This window comes from Desmodus rotundus, chromosome 6 (genome assembly GCF_022682495.2).
Source record: "Desmodus rotundus isolate HL8 chromosome 6, HLdesRot8A.1, whole genome shotgun sequence".
NCBI classification, from domain to species: domain Eukaryota; kingdom Metazoa; phylum Chordata; class Mammalia; order Chiroptera; family Phyllostomidae; genus Desmodus; species Desmodus rotundus.
The window spans coordinates 59,998,422-60,019,794 of NC_071392.1; the positions used below are offsets into that span (position 1 = coordinate 59,998,422).

At 33.5% G+C, this 21,373-nt stretch overlaps 1 protein-coding gene across 1 annotated transcript in view; it reads right to left on the minus strand.

The window, feature by feature from the left end:
• Positions 1 to 3,799: 3,799 nt before the first annotated feature.
• The window catches only part of PPP1R3A (protein phosphatase 1 regulatory subunit 3A), a 71,576-nt gene continuing 54,002 nt past the window's right edge, over positions 3,800 to 21,373 (minus strand). The window contains exons 2-4 of the mRNA XM_024555436.3: positions 11,336 to 11,394; positions 11,116 to 11,240; positions 3,800 to 9,259 (exon numbers count right to left, since the gene is read on the minus strand). Coding sequence (XP_024411204.2) covers positions 6,923 to 9,259; positions 11,116 to 11,240; positions 11,336 to 11,394 — 2,521 coding nt within the window. The 3' untranslated portion in view covers positions 3,800 to 6,922. The remainder of the gene's footprint in view (positions 9,260 to 11,115; positions 11,241 to 11,335; positions 11,395 to 21,373) is intronic.

Consider the following 21,373-nt stretch of genomic DNA (forward strand, 5'->3'; position numbering starts at 1 on the left):
TTGAGGGAAAAAAAAAGGAAAATAAAACTCATGGATGCAAACAACCAAGTGGTTATTGCCAGGGGGAGAGGGAGAAGTGGGAGGAGGAACAGGGTATGGGGAAATAAGTGGTGATAAACAGAGACTTGACTTGGGGTAATAAACACATAAAACTGTGTACAGATGATGTGCTGTGTAATTGTCTACCTGAAACTTGTATAATTTTGTTAACCAGTGTCATCCCAATAAATTAATAAAAAGGAAAAATAAAAGTAAAAAAATAAATCTATAGGCCTGACTCCAAATATTAAATACTGTGAAATAAATATGGAGGGCATTTATAATCTCTTCTTTTCCTATCCAACTTTCAGAGTAGAAATGTATTTAAAATATTTCCACTGATTTATTTTTTTGGTAAAGAGATAATTTTTAAATTTTCTTTTTATTGTTTAAGTACAGTTGCCTCCATTCTCACCTCACCATGTCCCCCTCCCCCACCCATCACTACTTCCCACCCTCGAATCTACCCATTTGGGCTTTGTCCATGTGTCCTTTTATTTTATTTTATTTTTTAAGATTATTTATTTATTTATTTTTAGACAGAGGGAAAGGGACTGAAAGGAGAGAAACATCAATATGTAGTTGCCTCTTGCATGTCCCCCCTGGGGACCCGGACGGCAATTCAGGCATGTGCCCTGACTAGGAATCGAACCAGTGACCATTTGGTTTGTAGACCAACACTCAATCCACTGAGCCACACCAGCCAGGGCTACATGTGTTCTTTATATATGTTCCCTGATGGCCCTTTCTCTATTTTCCCCCATCATCTCTCTCATCCTTCCTCTCTGGTTACTGTCAGTTTGTTCTTCATTTCAATTTATCTGGTTATATTTTGCTTGCTTGTTTGTTTTGTTGATTAGGTCCCATTTATAGATGTGATCATATGGTATTTGTCTTTCACTGCCTGGCTTATTGCACTTAGCATAATGCTCCCAGTTCCATCCATGCTGTGGCAAAGGGTAGGAGCTCCTTCTTTCTTCCTGCTCTGTAGTATTCCATTGTATAAATGTACCATAGTTTTTTGATCCCCTCATTTACTGGTGGGCACTTAGGTTGCTTCCAGCACTTGGCTATTGTGAATTGTGCTGCTGTGAACATCAGGGTGCATAGGATCTTTCGAATTGGCTTTTCAGGGCTCTTAGGGAATCTGTTGGCTGTTCACTCTGTTCTTCCGAAGATTGGCTAGGTGTCCCAGTTGAGGGCATGAACAAGTGGGTTCAGCTCCCATCTACCTTGCTGCCATCTTCTACCCCCTCTCCGCTTATGGTTGTTTTTTTTTTTTTATTCAGTTACAATTGTCTGCATTTTCTCCCCATCCCTCCACCCCACCCCAGCCAGTCCCACCTCCCTCTCCCGCCTCTACCCTCCCCCTTGATTTTGTCCTTGTGTATGTTTTTGAATATAGAAGTAGATTATGTTTCATTTAATGCAGGACAGTTTTACTTAAACATGGGGAAAGTTTATTTGAATAATAAACATGGCAATAGCACTTTCTGAGGATTTATGAATTAATGGGGAAGGTCACTTAATGTTTAGAAAGAAAATATCCATATCATTCTAGAGTGTATGCACTAAAATGATTTAAATGTGTAATATTTTTATAAATGCCTTATGTTAAAAATATTTTATAAACTCTACTTTGAAAGTTTCCTACATAAAATTATTAAAAGTGGATTATGGGTTACTTAAGTGCTTACAAAGAGAATTTCTAACTGCTTATAATGGTTTTTAAGCATTATCCTTCTGCTGTTTAATATTATGTTTAATAAAGTATGTTTTTAGAAAATTCTAAATCTTTCCACTCAGACATAAGTCAACTGATACAAAATACCGATGAATTCTACAATATAGTAGACATGTATCTGGCTTTGATTTAAGTCTTCAGGGAATAATTACTGGTGGTCATAAGCTGTTATATGACATGCTACTACCTTTCCAGTCCAAATACGGATTTCCTTTAGGCTGTGACTTAAAAATATCCATGTTTTTGCATTGTCACTTTAATTTTATATCTAAATAGGATAATATGAGTTTCTTCAAGGAAGAGATAAACCTCTTATATGTTAAATACATCACTACACATTGTGTTAATAGACTACTGTCATTACTGTTGTCAGATGTTGGAATACTGTGTTTGTACATATATATTTATGTCTGTATGAGTTATGTACATGTTTTTGTATATATATAATCTTATGTTAATAAAGCACACATTTTCTTAAAAAAATACTATCTTTGCAAGTTCTATTTGCTTACCTTAAAAGTTGACCTGCAGAGCAGGTGTGAAATTGAGAGGTCAGCTGTTTTCAAAGGGCATGGCAGCAGTTGGGAAGATTGAGTTTCTTACACTTTGTACCTTGTGATGTTTGTTGATTTTTAAGGTGCTGAGCTACTTTATCTGAAAACATGTTTTGTTCTATTAATTATCACATGAACCAGTGATCAAAGATATGAGTTATTATTCTTTCAGTGTGTAATATGTGTATATTTCCTATGAAATCAAATGAACAGAAAATGTTCTGTGGTAGGAAGAACTAATAAATATAGAAATCAATTTAATTATTAAAAGGAATGGAGAGAAAGTATTGTCTCTTTCTACAACACAAATCCACCATACTATTATGTTTCATCTCCACATTCTCTTTTACTGTATCTTGTCATTGGTATTTTACTAAAACATCCTAGCTTTGTTTTGATTAAGCCTACTCATTTTACAATCAGACCTCAGAGTATCCTGTTCATGCATCAGGAATAGGATAGGAAGGAGACAGCACTGCAATTCAATTCTAGCCACAAGTATTGACTGAGGATTCTTACAAAATAAACTAGGCCTTGTGAAGTACATGAAAGAACAATAAAACTTTGTCCCTTTCCTGAACAAGCAGGTAGTCCAGTTATGATAATTAGTCAAATGCCCAGTGCATGCAAAAAAGAAAATAAAATGTGTCCTTAGAGATGTGAAAACAGAGTGATCTACCATCTGAAATAGTTGGAGACCTCAAAATGGTGCAGACTTGAGCTGTACACAGAAAATGTGCAGAGTTGAATGGGGAGAAAGGTGTATAGACAAATGAAAGTGACCTCTAGGAGGATGACATGACCGGTCACAGATAAACCAGATGAGCATGTCCTAGGGACAAAGTGATTGGTTTGACTGACAGAGTACTTGACGCAGAGAAAAGTAGAAACAAGGCTGTGTGGTGCAGGCAGGATGATGTGAAGTGCAAAGCAGATTCACTAATTCCAACCAAAATCAGTAACTTAATTAGGCATTGAAATACATTGAAAAATCAGATCTTGGAATCATCTAAGGCAAATAAAAATAATTCCTCTGTAATCCATTATTGATTTGACCATGCCCTTCTTTAATATATCATGAATATTTAAAAATTGGATATATTAGCCCTGGCCGGTGTGGCTCAGTGGATTGAGTGTCGGCCTATGAACCAAAGGGTCATTGTCTTAAATCCCAGTCAGGGCACATGCCTGGGTTGTAGACCAGGTCCCCAGGAGAGGCACATGAGTGGCAAACATACATTAATGTTTCTCTCTCTGTTTCTCTCTCCCTTCTCCTCTCTCTAAAAACAAATAAATAAAATATTAAAAAAAATTTGGGTATATTAGGAAAAGAGTTAGGGAATTTCCACATAGTATATAGTTTTATACTTGAAAAATGAAGGTTATATATGTATTTAACAAAGATAGAAATGACACAAAATAAAAATTCTCAACTTTTTGAATAGTTATTTAATAAGGTTTGAACACACTACAATAATGACATTTCTCATAAAACATGATCATTCAAAGCTAGGCTGAAAATCTAGTGAAAATTAAATTTGCTGTTTTAAAGAGGTTTTGGTAAAGTTATGGAAACATATTTGATTAAGGACAGAATTTCTTATTAAAAATGAAAATTAATGCTGCTATAAATAATTATAAATTATTTATGAGAACAGAAAAGAAATAATGTAATTGAATCAATGAAAGGAGCTTTTTTAGCTGTTCTCTTCGTATACGTATGTAACTCTAGTGATGCTGGAAGAGCATGGCCTGTCATATTTCTTTTGTATCTTGCTTCAAAATTAAAGTGGATTCTATTCTTCAATTCCTTAAGAACTAGCTAAGACAGGACTAATAATCAAAAATTAGCCTGATTGAGTAGTTCAATTTCTGTATTCACTCAATGAAAATTAAAAGGAAAGTCAAAGATCTTGATAAGAGAAATACATAGATGAAATTGTCCTAGAGATGACACAGCCCTCCTATCTGCATCTGTATTAGTTCTCCTGCTAGTTTTTGTTTTGCTTTGTTTTCAGTTTTGATTTATTTATATGCAAAATATGAGCCTAATAAAGAAGACAACAAGCCTGGTGATATAAAATAATATTCATTACTAAAATAAATTATTAAGAACATAACATAAATGCTATTTGGAAAAAATTAAGTATTTATTTTTTTCCCCAAAATTGGTGTATACATTTCCCCAATTGGGTGTGCATATTTAACCAGCAGACTGATTTAAATTGAAAAACAAAACATACTCCTGTTCCTCTCACAAAATCGTAACAGAATATATATGTATATATACATATATATATACACACATATATATTATGAAGTAATTTACTATTAAAATATTGCAGTTCATCAGGGAAACAGAACTGCATTAATCCAATGTTATTAAATGTTGAGGGATGAATGTCATTTCAGTGATTCTTTTCTTCTTACAGTGAAAAACATATTTGGCTTATACAAATGTGAATTTTTAAGATGATTTTACTACCTATACTTGCTAGACTTGCAAATTAGTTTTTGTAATTCTGTCTCTAATAGTCAGAAGCCCAACAAGATAAAAAATGATTGTTAGTATATCACATCTTTTACCCACTATAAGAAACATGTGCAATGCATTTTAGCTTATTCTCCTGACATACCCTTTTTTGGCTCTTAACTAATGCTTGGAAGTCACAGTGAAGGCAGTTATGCTTGCAGAGATTATTCTTGCCATGATGATTCACAATCAAATTTTTATTAACTAGGCTTTGCCAGGTCTTCCTGAGATCTACTTTTCTTGTTCTATGTGGTGATGTGACTAAGTCATGTTTCAAAAATTTACTTCTCCACCCAGCAATAGTTTTATAAGTTTATGACTATTTCAAATGCTTCATTAGTAATGTTTAGAAAGTCAATTAAATCACATTGTTTTCATTGCAGGGAGAGAGATACACAGTGAGTATTTAAATCCTTGGGTTGTCTACATTACAAACATGCATGAGAATGTTTAGTAGGTTAATGTTACCAAAAGTCAAATAAAAAAGATAAAAGAAGTTACATTCTTTTGTGAATAAGGGAATAATTACAGTCCACCCACCTGTTCTTGAAGTAATGTAGTATTCTTTGCATTAATAAGATACAGTATTTTAAGTGAAAATCTTAAAGGTAGAAAGAAAAACCCAAGCTATTAAGAACTGAAAAAATCCTAACCTTAACATCACTGTAATTTATATCTGTCAACAAAGTTAGCAGAACAGCAATTTTAGAGATAACATTCTAGGTATGGCCTACAGTATTCCACTTATACTTAATAAACATATGCTTTCTCAATCAAGTATTTTCCCTAAGTTCTACTTTAAGATGTTTCTATTTGTTTAACTAAATGGTTAAAGTCAAGCATTTAATTTCTGTGGGACTTGAAATTATAGTAGTCATTCAGTAAAATCAATTGTATAAGAATCTTTGCATTATCCTCATGTGATTAAAATGACTAGTTCCATTATTTCACAGACTTAGCTATGGATAATAACAACAGGCAAAATCAGTGCTACATTTGATATTCATTTCTCCTTCAGTAGATTTTCATATCTACTTATCTGCCTAATTTAAAATTTGAGTTATCATCTAGCAACTTGATAGTTATATAATAAATATCACTAATGATTAGTTGTTATCTAAATACACCTTGAGGAATAATTTGTTGTCTTATAGTGAGAAAAGATGAAAAATTTCTGTGAGTACAAAAATACTACCAAGTAGAATAGTTCATTTGGAAGTATTTTTAAATTATTATTATTTAAAGATAAATCAATGTTTGTAGATCTTTAAAATTTTCAACTCTGAATAATGGTTGACATTGAAATTGTTCAACTGTGTTACACAGCCTCCCTTTATAACAGAGAAATATTGCTTAAAGACAGACCATCAACAAACTTTTGTAGATTTGAAAGATCATTTACCAATTGTTTCAGTCTTTGTCATATTTAACTTATGAATGCCCTGACTTTGTAGGCATAAAGGAGTGAAAGTTATGTGTGTATATAAAGTATTATTCAACTCAAGCAAGTAACATGTTTCTTCAATTTAAGTTTACATATTTTAATATACATGTATGTTGTTCTTAAAATAATTAAGTTGAAGTTAAAGATTTAATCTATCAAAAAGTGCTGATAAATCATACAGTAGTAAATGCAAATTTCATGGTCAGTATTGAATGTTTTAGCTATTTTTAAAAACCATAGAGAAAAAAATATGCAGGGAAAAATGAAGCTCTACTGTAAAAGAAATGAATGCAAGAAATGGCACTTTAGTGAAGAGACGTGAAGCATTGCAACTTCATAGCCTGCTAAGGAGCAACAGTTGTACCTAATTTCAACTTGATGTGCTTGAGATCTCATATTCATATAGATATTTAATGATCCAAACATAATGGTCCTATATAGAATAATTACTTATTGAATGAGCAAATTTCATATGCATTCCTTTTTAAATCATCATTTAAGAGAAAAATCTGCACTGGTTCTTTGAACAATGAATAGTCTTTTTCACCAATCCAAGTATTTGGGCCTAAATAGCTTTTCTTTGAAGACAAATAATGGTAGTCCTGGGGTTACTTTTTCCTGACAGACTTTTTTTGTCTCCCCCCTTCCCAAGATAGGCAATACAATAAAAAAAGGTAGAATGCCAAGCTGATCATTAAGTCATACTGGTAGATGGTTACAAGAAATATCAGAAACAAAAGAAAATAAGATATGTTTGAATTGATGTATTTCAAAAGCAGAGATCCACTACTTTGAGCTTGACATTCTTGGGCATGGAAGTTAGCAGAAGCAGAGCTCTTTGATTCCTTGTCACTTGAAAAACACAGAGATTGTCCAGAATTTAACAATCCTTCATTTTTATGCCTTGCCTCTTCTATGTTTTCAATATCTTCAGTGACCATTGGCCTTAAATATTTTTTCACATTACATTCTCTTTGTTGGAAAATCTGACCTATAGATTTTTCATTTCTACTAACTGTCATTATATCTGAACTTTTGGAAACTTCTTCAGGTATATCCCAAGGATGCAGGTGTTTTTCAATACCTTGGATTGTACCTGATGAATTATAATTACATTCTGATTTAGAAGGAATAGATTGGAGAGTCATGGTAGTAACTGTACTTTCTATAGTAGCTGCCTGTTCATAAGATGAAACCGAAGTTTTAGCGTGGTTATTGGAAATGTGAGAGCCATTCTCAAACAATCTGTTAGGGCCTGAGTTTAAAGCAGGATTAATAATGGCAGCTACATCCACTTCCTTTGATAATTCTTGGACCTGTCCATGATCTCTATTTTTTGGAAATATTTTTTGGTCTGTTGGTAACATTCCCAAATGAAAATTCAGTTTTGAATCTGCTCTTTGATTGCCACTAGTGACCTGTAAGGATTCTTCTACAGATGTTATATTTCCAATGACACATTTCTTTGGAGAATTGTGCATAGGTAGCATTTCTTCACTCTCCACTTTATCTACATGTACATTATAAATATCTAAATATGTTTTGTTTTCAAAATCATTGTCATAGATTACACCTCCTTTATCTCCTTGACAAAAGGTATAATGTGAATTATCTTTTTTCCCTTCCTGTGGATCAAACATTGTTTCCTTTACCTCAATGGGCCTGTAATTTCGTGCCATCTCTTGAGGTAGCTTAGCAATTATTGTTTTTTCTGTAGCGGGCATGCTTTCTAGAGCACTTTCTGATGTTGTCTTAATTATACAAGATGTATCTGCTCCCACTTTCTCATTAATATCATGATCAGCTAGAGAAGACAGTACACAGCTCACTGTTTCTTGGCAGGTAAACAATTCTGTAGGAGTAGCATTCAAACTCTTTGTATTATCTCTTTTTTCCCACATGTCTTTACAATCTGCTTGTTCTTTGATCTGCTCTGTTGTATTTGTCTTACTCTCTCTTGCTTTTTCCTCACCTTCCAAAACATCCCATAGTTGTTTATGCTTATTCTGATCTTCAGGATTATCCCAATATGAAGTTTCTTCTTCAACTTGGAAAAGATGATAATTCCTCAAAACACTTGTATTTCTTGAACAAACTTGACCAGGCATCTCTCCTAAAGTAGTGCCTTTACTAGGCAAGGGATCACACTCTGGGGTTGTTAACACAGCTTCTTCCCAACTTAGATTTCCTGCTGGTAATTGAAACAAATCTGTTCTGATTGCCTGGTCAGGAGTTGTAGTATCTTTACCCAGTAGAACAGTTAGTTCTTTGCTACTACCTCCAATCCCTTTTACATTCATTTCAGAGTGGCTCATCTTCTTCTCTTGGTTGTGTAATATTGATTGAAGGTTTTTGCTTTGTTTTTCATTAACACCTAAATGCTTCTCCTTCTCATTTATACAAGTCCCATAACCTTTCTTGGAAGATGCTTTTTCTATGGATTCTTCCAAATGAAAATCTGAATGTAAGTCTCTTCTTAAACATTCCCAATCTTTTATTTTAATTTTCATAGCTTCTCCTTCATGTTTCTTATTAAGGTTGTCTGCCATTAGTTGATCTGAGGAGGGACAAGATATTTGCACTCTGCCTCCTCTTTGATCTGGATTAGCATTATCACCCAATACTTCTTTGATACTTACATGTGATTTCACTAATTCGTCACTGCCAATATTTTTCAATGGTGGTTTAATTTTTCTCATATCTGAAGTAATGTCCTCTGAAGGTTGATGACTACAATAATTTCCATCGTGGTAAAAATCTCTCTTTAAGTTGCTTTCTGGTGATGAATTTGATGACAAAGTCTTTTTAAACAAGTCAGTGTATACTTCATCATAAATATGCTTCTTCCTTAACCCCTCAGCTTTATTTGGAAAATTGACTGTATATGTTGAAAATGTATTCTTTTCATCTTTAGAATCAGGGTTTCTGATTAAGTGTTGATTTACCTTAAGAAATAAAAAAAAAAAAAACCAAGAAATAATGACCAAATGATTTTAAATATACAAAATGAATTAGATAGGTTTCATTAACTTGACTACTAATTATTTGGTAGATTTCCTTGACTCATTTCAGTTGTGGACTTAGTACAAATTGTGGAAGCTAGATGTTTTGGGGGGATACTTACAGGCTATGACTTGGGAATGAGAGTAATAAGAAAAGAGACCAAAATTAATCATTTTCCTTCCCAGCTTACAAATAACACATTATATTATTCAACTCGTCTTGCTTGTCATTGCACTTTCTCACCACTTAGAATATAAACATTGATTGCACCAGGCTAATCAATTAAAGAGTAGCTTTCTGCATTCACACTTGCTGTAGATGCCCTTATTACAGCTTCTTTTATTAATATGTTTTCTGCAAAGCCTCTGCAAACTATTAATAGCAAAACGTCACTCAAAGAAAAGTGAGGGAGTTAATGTCTCTGCAAATTCTGTTTTAATGACCCTCTGCCAACGGGTACTCAAATGTATTTGAGCTCTTCAGTGATGCCAACTGTCAGGATTTAACAGTGAGATGCCTGTGTATTTTTTTCTCCTCATAACTGACATTTGCATGATCTCAATAAGTATATGCAAATCTTGCGTTTTCCCCTTCTTCTCACATAAGGCTCATGTTACTTGTCAACTGCACAGCTGTCTTGTAAGCCTATGCCTGTGGGTTCTACAAATTTGGTTGTATTTCCATTTATTATAGAGCTTCATTGTTTTATACATTAATGTCAGCATGGAGCAAATTAGCTTCTAAATTAAGCTCCCTCTTAATTTATTGGACATACACTCTCAGTAACTTCTAAACAAACTTACATTTGAGTCTGCATTTTAATGAGGTATATTGGTGATGTATGTAATTTTCAGTTCTCTTTTATTATATTGTGTGGTTTGAAAAAATGGTTATGTTAACTTTCTGCTGGTAAGAATTCTCATAATGGTGACAACTTTGCAGTTTCTTAAAGTTAGAACAAAGTATATTGCCTACTTTAGTGATGCAGCTCCTCTATCACTATAGAAAAGGGAGAAGGTGTGTTAAAAAAGATGAGCTATATTTCTTTTCTGTTTCAGGTCTGACATTTGAAGAGGCAAGTGTCATTTTAATCTTAGATAATTATGAATATATGTATTCTAATGACAAGCACTCTAACCAAATGCACAGAAAAGGATAAATTATGTGATTCACTTATTATTTTTTCCTTTGTAATAAAAAATATATAAACCACTCCTTCCAAATTCCAAATAGATTGAATGTTTACCAAGTGTGAAATTTATAACAAATTTAATATTAAATTGTATAGTACTGTGGTTGGTTCCTGTTTTCAAAATATAGCACAGGATATTTTCTCATTTTGTAATTTAATACTTTCCAGTGATACAGAACTTTAAGATTCTCACAAAGATGAAAGTAAAACACAATGTTGCCAAATGCAATGTTTGTAGTGCTGGACAGACCCTTAGCAATCATCTAACCCAGCCCTCTACTGTTACAGATAAGTTTACACTAAGTGTACACTTGTCACAAAGATTAGGAATGTACATTAGAATAGTGCTACCTCTTCTGTAACTCGTACAAACTATTATTCAGAGCTGCTGGTAAAAAGATAAAGAATGAATGTTAATTTATCACTGCAGAAAACAGAAGCAACATACTGAAATCAAATGGCTTGTTGATCAAGCTAGAACAGAATAGCTGTACTTTCACATTTGCAAATTACATTAGTTGAAGCTATTGAAAGGCCAGCATTGTGGCATCTTTGAGGCATAAAAGGATTCACCTTCTCTAATACTGTGGCAAACAGAACACTTACCATCAGCTTTAATTCTTTTTCATTAAGTTCATCATGTTCCTTGTTTACATCTTTTACATTTTGATTACCGATTTCCAAGTCCTCCATCTCCTCATGAGAACAAACAATTGCTGGGATATAGGTATCTGAAAAGTTAATATAATTGTATCTATGTAATATTGTTATAATTGTAGAGTTTAACAAAAGCCACAGATTTTGTTTAAAATTTAAGTAAGATTACCTGTAATCTTTGAATTCTCAAAGTTATTCTCATATGTAGTTACTGATGATTCTTCTTTACTGTTAAATTAAAAACAAAATGTTATACATTTTTCTGGGATTATATCTTCTAATTATCTTTATATATGGGGAATTATTTCATCATTTGTGAATATAATATTTGGAAGTGAGAACATTTTTGTCTTAGTTTAAATGATAAAGTTTTATGAACTGACAGTTCATTTGTGGTCATGGAAATTTTTTTCTAACATCCCAAATATTAAGTTTTGTGTTCTATCTTAGTTAAAATTCAGTTGGACTGATATAATATTAGCTCTATCTCTCCAGAAAAGAAGGGACTAAAACTTGCTAAAAACTGAAAGGAGGCTAAATTTATATTCAGTTAAAAGACTTTATGTGTGCATTGCCACAAGTCAGTTTTAAAACCAAGACTTCAAATTGCTCATAGGAATCCATATATTTTCAAGTTACCTCCCTTTTCAATTGCATCCTGCATATTGATTGAAAAAAATAAATACCTTTTACTTTCAAATGTAATCTGTTTGTAGGTGTATTTGTTGAATCATTATATTTAGATTTGCCTGTGACACTCAGCAAAAACCAAAAATGTTAGTGAAGAAGCCCACTTTGTGTCTAGTTATGATATAAGCCAATCCATTAGATTTTCTTGTTCTGTTTCAGCTGAATATGCAATAAAAGAAATCTAGGGAGTTGGCAGTGGCTGATAAATTTCTGTAATAGAGTTTATTTTTCAGTGGACAATGTGATCCAAACCCCAGGAAGCCTAATCTTATTTCAACAAATCCTGAGATAATTGCAAATTATTTCATACTGACTAAGGTAATTTAGTATTGATTATATTCATGATGCTTAATTTTAAGTTAACCCAAAATATTTAGTACATTTCAGTGGGTCTACGAATGAAAATAATGTTTCTACATAAATAAAAGTTCATTAGAAAAAATATAGTACTTGTATAATTGATAATGACCTAATCTATAAATCTATATTGTTTAATGAGAATAATAACTATGTAAAGTTCCACTTTTTGTGAAATATATTGCAAGCTGTCACATTTTTTCTTCTCCATGTATGCAATATTTATGGGTTTAAAAAATATATAAAGCACTAAACATCACTTAATTGTTACAGCTTCCTCTTCATTCCCAAAACAAAGCAGAAAAATTCATTTGTAGAGGGAAAATAGCCATGTAAAACCTTTTGTTTTCACCTAACCAAAATGATATTAAAAGGTTTTTTAAATTCAATTTTCTAAAATACCTCAATTTAAAAAAGATTGTGCCACAGTGGAATACTATGCAGCAGAAAGGAGAAAGGAGCTCCTACCCTCCACAGCAGCATGGAGGGAACTGCAGAGCATTATGCTAAGTGAAATAAGTCAGGCGGTGAAAGATGAATACCATGTGTTTTCACCCTTAAGTGGAACCTAATCAACAAAACAAACAAGCAAGCAAAATATAAACAGAGACACTGAAATTAAGAACAATTTGACAGTAGCCAGAAGGGAGGTGGGAGGGGATAATGAGGGGACAGGGGGAAAGGGTTTTCAGGAACAACTATAAAGGACACATGGATAAAACCAAGGGGGGGAGTGGAATCAGGGGAGGAAGGTGGGGATGGCTGTGGTAGGGGGGAGATGTGGGGGTAAAAGGCACATAACTGTACTTGAACAATAAAATAATTATAAAGAAAAGATTGTTTCAAAAGAAAAGAAACTTGCTTTTAACTCATTTGGAAGACAAATAATTAGTTATCGAGCAATGTATTATTATATTTGTGTCGTAAAAACATGTAAATACAGAAATGTAGAGGAAAATATTGGATTCAACGATAAACATAAATAAGAGATGCTGAAATAGATGACATTTAAATATATCATGTCTATAAAATTAATAGAAGATTTGTAGTAAGACTCAAAAAGAATAAAATTGTATCAAAACCCAGAAAAATTGAGAAATATACCATGTTCATAGATATAAAGAAGATATTATGAAGATATTCTCTCCCAAATAGATCTACTAGAGTTTAATCAAAATTCAAATTCACTTTTTCACAATATTTGGTAATATGATTATAAAAAAATGTATAAAAAGCTAAAGACATTGGGAATATTTTTGAGAAATAGCAGGAAAGAGGAACCTGCTGTACCTGACTTTAAGAGTTCTTAAGAACAATCTAACAATGGGCAGGGGGGAGTGGGGAGGGGACAGTGAGGAGAGTGGATTACAGGAACTACTATAAAGGACACATGGACAAAATCAAGGGGGAGAGTGGAGGTGGGGGAGGGAGGGGGGTTTGAATGGGGTGGGGTGGAGGGATGGGGAGAAAAGGCACACAACTGTAATTGAATAACAATAAAAATTAAATTAAAAAAAGATTTAATTAAGACAGTTACTTTGGCACAGAGACAGAAAACAATTGAGAAACTTACTAACACATCTAGAAATATTGAACTTTGGTATATGACAAACATAGCATGTCAAACAGCAGGGATATAAGGAACTTTTCAGTAAATAGAGATAGAAAAATGGCAACTCTTATGAGAAAAGATGAAATTAGCACAACATATATTCACAAATGAACTCCAGATTGATTATGACCTTAAATGTAAAAAAAAAATGAAATCATTAGTAGAAAGTATATATTAATATCAGTCAGTCCTCAGAATAAGAAATGTTTTTCTTAAATAAGAAAAAAAACAGGAACTGTAAAAAAAGATGGTCAGTGTAACTTTATCAATATTTAAAACTTGCTCATTAAAAGACATCTTTATAATGAAAATAATATAAATTACAAACTGGAAGAGCATGCTTGCATTACACAAAATCATCACAAATAAATATTAAAATATATAAAGAACTCTAAGAAACTAATAAAAAAGCACAGAGATTTCAATAGAATCAGGGGAGTGTGTGAGACATTTCACAGAAGACAAAATACACTTTACTAGTAAGTACATAAAGAGATGGTCACCATTATTAAACAACAGAGAAATACAAATCAAGACCATAAAGAACCCCTATACCACTTACTGGTAATCGATCAAAATTGCTATTGAGTACATAAACTTGAACCAAACCAAATGCCCATCATGATTAGATGCAAAACCATCTCATATCACAAAAAAATTATGTAAACCATAGAGGCCTACAACAATATGAATAAATTTTACCAAAATAATATTAAATGAACAGTTCTAAAATATTACATCAGATGATGGTCTTTTTAATTAAATATGAATAACTAAAATAATTTAAATATATATGTCAAGGAACACATAGACATAATAAAAAGTTACATAAACAAGAAAGCTTGATTTTTAGGATATGGCTTTCATCAGGGGGCACAAGTGAGGGAATAGAAATGAGGAAGAGCAATGGTTAGAGTCAATTACTGTTTTTGAGTGGTAGTTTTGTAGGTGCTCATTACATTATTTATAATATCTGATTAATTAAATTCTAGTTTCAGATAATTAACTAAAACAAATGGGTTGCTCTCTGTCCAAGACTGGGGGATATCTATAAATAAAATCCCTCTCCGAAATTCAAAATAGCCATCATATAACCAATTACATCTAAAGGGTATAATTAAACAAATTTAGAAAACTTGAGGCAAAAGGTAAATTTGATGTTTGATGATGATAAGGCCTGGATCTACATACAATTGTGATATAAATGAAATGTACTCTTAAATGTTTCTAGTCTCCCCTTTATGTTTCCTGAGTTCTTTTTGAATTTCTTATTTATCTGTATTCCCAGTGGCTAACACATGGACTGACACATAATTATGGCATAATAAATGCTCTTGAGTAAATGCACAGCATCCTTTCTATACTTCCCTTCTCTCTACCTCTTGTCACATTGTCTAATATTGTTCTTTTCTCCCTTCCTCATTAAAATTTAATTTCAGAAAAGGTTCTGTCCAATAAATTAAATTACACACATTTTGTACATCTCATAAAGCTTCAAGTATTACTCCTTTCAAAGTTCAGGACAATATTTTTAATTATGGGCTCAAATAATTAAACAAAAATTTAAAAACCTAATATAAATTTTAAAATTAAAAAGTCAAAAAGTATATATTTTGTGGAGAAACAGATAATTTATAGTGAACCTTAAATCATATAATGTGGTATTATTTAATCATAAGAGGGGTAATTTATTCTTCTAATAGATATTTTGAATACCTCCTATGTGCCATAAATTATTATAAGTACTGGGAATCACACATGAATAATCTATAGCTTCTTACCTCAGGAAAGGTATAATGTTAATGATGAAAAAACACATCAATATCAATTGTTATAATAAATGATAAATATTATAATAAATAATGTTATTTGATAGATATTCTTTTGGGATGCAAGAGAGGACAGAATTGAGGCAAGCACTCTGTTGGGGGAAATCATAGAATTTTTCACAAAGGGACCAATATTCTGAGTTAAATTTTAGGGAAAGTAGAAGTTCCCCAATAAGAATTAAATGGTAAGATAATTCCATTCAGAGGGAATAACAAGTGGACAAAGAGTTAAGGGTAAGAAAGCTCCAAAGAAAGATACATATCTGGAGTCAATAAAATATTCAGTGTTTAGACTGCATATTGGGGAAAAAATTCAAATGAACAGAACTAGGGTCTGATTCAGCCAGGTTTAAAAGTCTTAGCATGCCACACAAAGTGAGGCTGAATTTCCATGCACTATTTAATCAGTGTGGGGATGTGGTGGTAGGAGGAAGCTAAATGAGAGAGAGACATGGTTAGATTTACACTTAGGGGTCAATCTCTGAGATACATTTAGAGAGCCTGGATGAAATGAGCCACAATATAGCAGGGAGACTAGTTAAAAGGTTCCAGCGATATTTCAGGAACAAAATGATGAGGATTAAAGGTAACAGCAATGATAAAAGAGAAGAGAAATAAAATTTGAGTTACAACTATTGATGTAGCATCAATATTATTTGTTGATTAATTTCTTATAAACAGATTTTTAAAATGCCTCCCTCTGCCTGAACTTGGTTGCATTCATGACCTTTAGGACATACAGAGGGCCCAGAGACATATGAGAGGATTCTCATTATTACAAGCCATCAGAGAGATGCAAATTAAAACCACAATGAGATATCACTTCACACCAGTCAGAATGACCATCATAAATAAATCAACAAACAAGTGCTGTCATGGTTGTGGAGAAAAGGGAACCCAAGTACACTGTTGGTGGGAATGCAGACAGGTGTAGCCACTGTGGAAAACAGTACAGAATTTCCTCAAAAAACTAAAAATAGAGCTGCCTTTTGACCCGGCAATTTCACTGCTGGGATTATACCCTAAGAATCCTGAAACACCAATTCCAAAGGACCTATGCATCCCAATGTTAATAGCAGCACAATTTACAACATCTAAGTAACCTGAACAACCTGAGTGCCCATCAGTAAATGAGTGGATCAAAAAACTCTCATACAATTAGACAATGGATTACTATTCAGCAGAAAGAAAAAAGGAGCTTTTACCCTTTGAGACATTATGGATGGAGCTGGAGAGCATTATGTTAAGTGAAATAAGCCAGGCCATGAGAGACAGATACCATATGATTTCACCTATAAATGTAACCTAATCAACAAAACAAACAAGAAAGCAAAATATAACCAAAGACATTGAAATTAAGAACAAACTGACAATAACCAAAAGGGAGGTGGGAGGGGATAATGGGTGGAAAAGGGGGAAGAGTCTTCAAAGAATATGTATAAAGGTCAGATGGACAAAGCCAAGAGGGGGTTAGGATCAGGGGTGGGAGGTTGGGATGGCTGGGTGAGGGGAGTTGGGGGAGGCGGAATGGAGACAACTATACTTGAACAACAATATGAGTAAATAAATAAATAAAACCTTTAAAAAAGAAATCTAGTATTTTCACTTCTAAAATCTTATCAAGGAAGAATTAAGTCAGGTGGTTAACTGGGGTTCCTGCACTATAAATGAAGAATGTCTTAAATTAATCTAAAGTCTGGTTTCTGATGTCTTTCTTATAGGCTGTGTGATTTGCTTCTCAGAGGCCCATGAAAAGGGCCTCTTTCTTAATATTCTTTCTTAATATTCTGGAACATGTTCCTGAATGGTGGACCAGCAAGTTATGCCTAGGACCCTGGCTTTTATTCTAGCCCTTCACTGGGGAAAAATAAAATGCCAGTTCAGTCATATTCTGTTTACCTGGGTCCATACTATTCTAAGTAGTTCTTAATCAACCTGGAAATGGTAACCGATCTGCTTTGCTAGGCTTAGGCATTCTACTGAGAGGAATTTCTAGGAAACTAGAAATTAAGCTCATAAAGGAACTATAAACATCTCAGTTGTTCAGGGGTCCTACTGCCTTGGCCTCCCTTCTCCCGTGAATACAATAGCTTTAAATATAACAGTAATTTGCCAAGTTACCTTTCATATCAGAAATACCAGGTCCTATCTCTGTGAATTCTAAATTAAAAGACATGCACATGAAGGTGGGGAGAGGAAATGGAGAATGATGGTACTGGGAATCTCCTAAGATAGTTTTAATGTGAGACCAGTATTGCAAACAATGTATCTCAGAACAGTAAGTCCATTGGACTTAGCTGTTTAGATTTTCCCTTCCCTAGAGAGTTGGGAGGTCATTCCTCCTCTTTAGTTGGATCGCTGTGCCCAAAACCTAGTTCTACATTGTATTAGTTTTATATGAGTACAGCATACTTTACTATAATCTATACAATTTGTATGAATAGAGAAAAATAAAGGATGAGGCAGAGGCTTCTACTTTGAGAATTTAAAGATGCAACTAGCAAAACCTAAGGTGGAGAATTCAGTAGGGTAAACAAGGGTGAAGGGAAAAGGGTGACTTTTATTGAAGGAAAGGCATTATATTTAGAAGGTCTTGGGGATATGGGCTTTTGATCAAGTGGGAAATGAAAATTGGTGCTTGTTGAATAAAGATGCCCAGTTTTTATTGTTTTCCTTTTATCTCTCATGATATCATTGCAGAATGGCTGGCACCATCTTTACAATTTCAAGAAAAAATTTCCCCACTTGAAATAAATGGGACATAAAATTGAAATTTACATGATGACCTTAACTAGATATTAAACAAATGTGTATTGAAATATGAAGAAGTGAATGTTTTCACCTAATAGTGGTCCTGATGAAAATGTAATAGTTATTTGAATAAATAGAAATCCATATGCATTAAATCATTAATCACTCATCATTTAACAAATATATATTGAGTGCCCACAAATTTCCAAGTATTGTACTAGATCACAATAAATAAGATGGAGTGCCCTGCTATCAGAGGGCTCACAAGAATATGTGGAAGGTGGGCAGTTACATAAAGCAATGCAGTCATCCTCCTTCATCGGAAGTTTTGCTTTCCAGTATTTTAGTTACCCGTAGTCAACCATGGTCTGACCAATATTAAATATTAAATGAAATATAAATGAAACCAATATTAAATGAAAAATTCCTGAAATAAACATTTCACAAATTTCAAATAGCACACAGTTCTGAGTATCATGATGAAATCTTGAGCCACCCTGACTCATCCCACCTGGGATGTGAATCACTTTGTTTGCATATCTATAATGTTCCCTTCCCATTAGTCACTTCATAGCCCTCTGGGGTATCAGATAGACAGACTGTCACACTATCACAGTGTCTGTGTTCAAGTAACCCTTATTTTACTTAACAAAGGCCCCAAAGTGTAAGATTAGTGATGCTGGCCATTCAGATATGCCAAAAAGAAGTCAGAACGTGCTTCCTTTAAGAGATAAAGTTTTTGACTTAACGATGAATGAAAAAACCCATATGCTGAAGTTACCAAAATGGTAAGAACGAATCTTCTGAAATTGTGAAGATGAAAATAGGAAGTCAGTCTAGGTTTTCTTTGCATCTCACATTGCAAAAGTTACACTTATAGTGAAGATAAGTTCTTAGTTAAGATGGAAAAGTCATTAAATTTGTGGGTGGAAGACATGAACAGAAAACATATACAACAGGGTTTGGTACTATCTGTGCTTTCAGGCATCTACTGAGGTCTTGGGACTATCACTTTCAGAAAAGCCAAGATTACTGTGACTGCATAATGTAATAAATGTGTGCTCAGTGAGGTGCAAGGTGAGGCAGGTAAGACTTCCAGGAAGACACGGACACTAAGTTAAAACCTCAATAAAAAGTCATATTAGAAAAGAAGGGAGAAGCAATTCTAAGCTTAAGGCATTATGTGCAAATACCTTATCAGTGAAAAATTATTATTTTTAATATATCAAGTAATTCAGTAATGAAAGTATAAAAGCCAGGGAACCAATCGATAGTTAATTGGCTCAAAAGACCCACTTAAATACTAACAGCACCTCTTAAAATGTTCACAGACCTCCTCTGTGAAAATCACCTGGTACCTGTTACAAACAATGCTTCAGAAGCCCAAGAACAAATCTACTGAAATAGCACCTCTAGAGTGGGGAGTCAGTACTTTTTTTTAAAAATAGAAACCTAGGTATATATAAGGGCACTAGTGTTTTGGAACAAGTGGGCTTAATTTCACATACAAAAGGGCAACAAGCAGATACTCTAAGACTCTGGGAAGTGATGCAGGAAGTGCCTCTTTGTGTCTCAGATGTTCTAGCTTGTCACATCCAACTGTGGAAGAATAGCTGCAGTTCTATGCACAAAAGAAAATTGTTTATGTATCACATATATATCCAGGAAAGAAGAAACACATTGAAGAATAGACCACTCTAGGTACCTTACAGAAAGAAATAATGAAACATTTATGAGGTCGGTATTGAAATGTATTTGTAAACTATCAAGTAAATTAATAAGAGAACAATAATTTTTGTTTCTGAGTCACCTGTTAATCACCCCAAAATTGAGTCTTAGAGGCTTTACCTTTGAGTCTTATGTAACTTACAAAAAGTTTATTTTACTTTTTATGTCAAATTCCTCCAATTCATAAAATCTCAGATCTGTAAGGGAACTCATAGTTGGATAGGCCCATCCCATCGTATTATAGAGAAAGAAACTAAAGCCTAGTTAATATGGCAGAAGCTAACTAGTACTCATGTTAGAATTTGATTCAAGTTCCTTGATTATCATGTCAGTGTATTTTTTCAGTAGAGGGTTAATCTATAATGATGCACATCTCAATCTTTCCTGTTATTTGCCATTTACTAAGCCCCTTACTATCCATGTGACCACAGACAAGGTACTTAACCTTTACATGTCTCATTTTTTTCTCCAAACTATTTCCTGTTCCTTATAAAGGGCATTTATTTAGCATAGTTCTCAGTATGTGGAGTGTGTAATAAATGTATTACTATAATGCTACTATAAATTACCATTATTAATGTAATTTGGTAGAAACCAAACTGATTATTAGTTCTATGCTATGTAAGTACCCAATTCCAATGTTACTCCTTTTATGGAATTATCTATATTTTTAATGTTAATTCCATTCTCATGTATCTTATTTTTAAATTATTTTATTGTTGTTCAACTACAGTTGTCTGCATTTTTCCCCACCCCTCCCCCCACCCCATCCAAACCCACCTCCCCATTCTCATGTATCTTTAATACCCAAGCTACTTTTAAGAGTAAAATTTGCAACTCGTAATAGCATATTCGTTTAGTCTTTTTTCAATTGTTGTTCAAGTACAGTTTTCTACATTTTATTCCCACCACCTTCCTCTGCCCCAGCGACCCCCTTCCTGCCCTCAATCCTATATCTTTTTGTTTTGTCCATGGGTCCTTTATACATATCCCTTGATGACCCTTCCCCTTCTTTCCCCCATTGTTAACCTTTTCCCATCCACTCTGGTTACTGTCAGTTTGTTCTTTATTTCAATGTCTCCAGTTATATTTTGTTTGCTTATTGTTTTGTTGATTAGGTTCCACTTATAGGTGAGACCATATGGTATTTGTCTTTTACTGCCTGGCTTATTTCACTCAGCATAATGCTCTCCAGTTCCATCCATGCTGTTGCAAAGGGTAGGAGCTCCTTCTTTCTTTC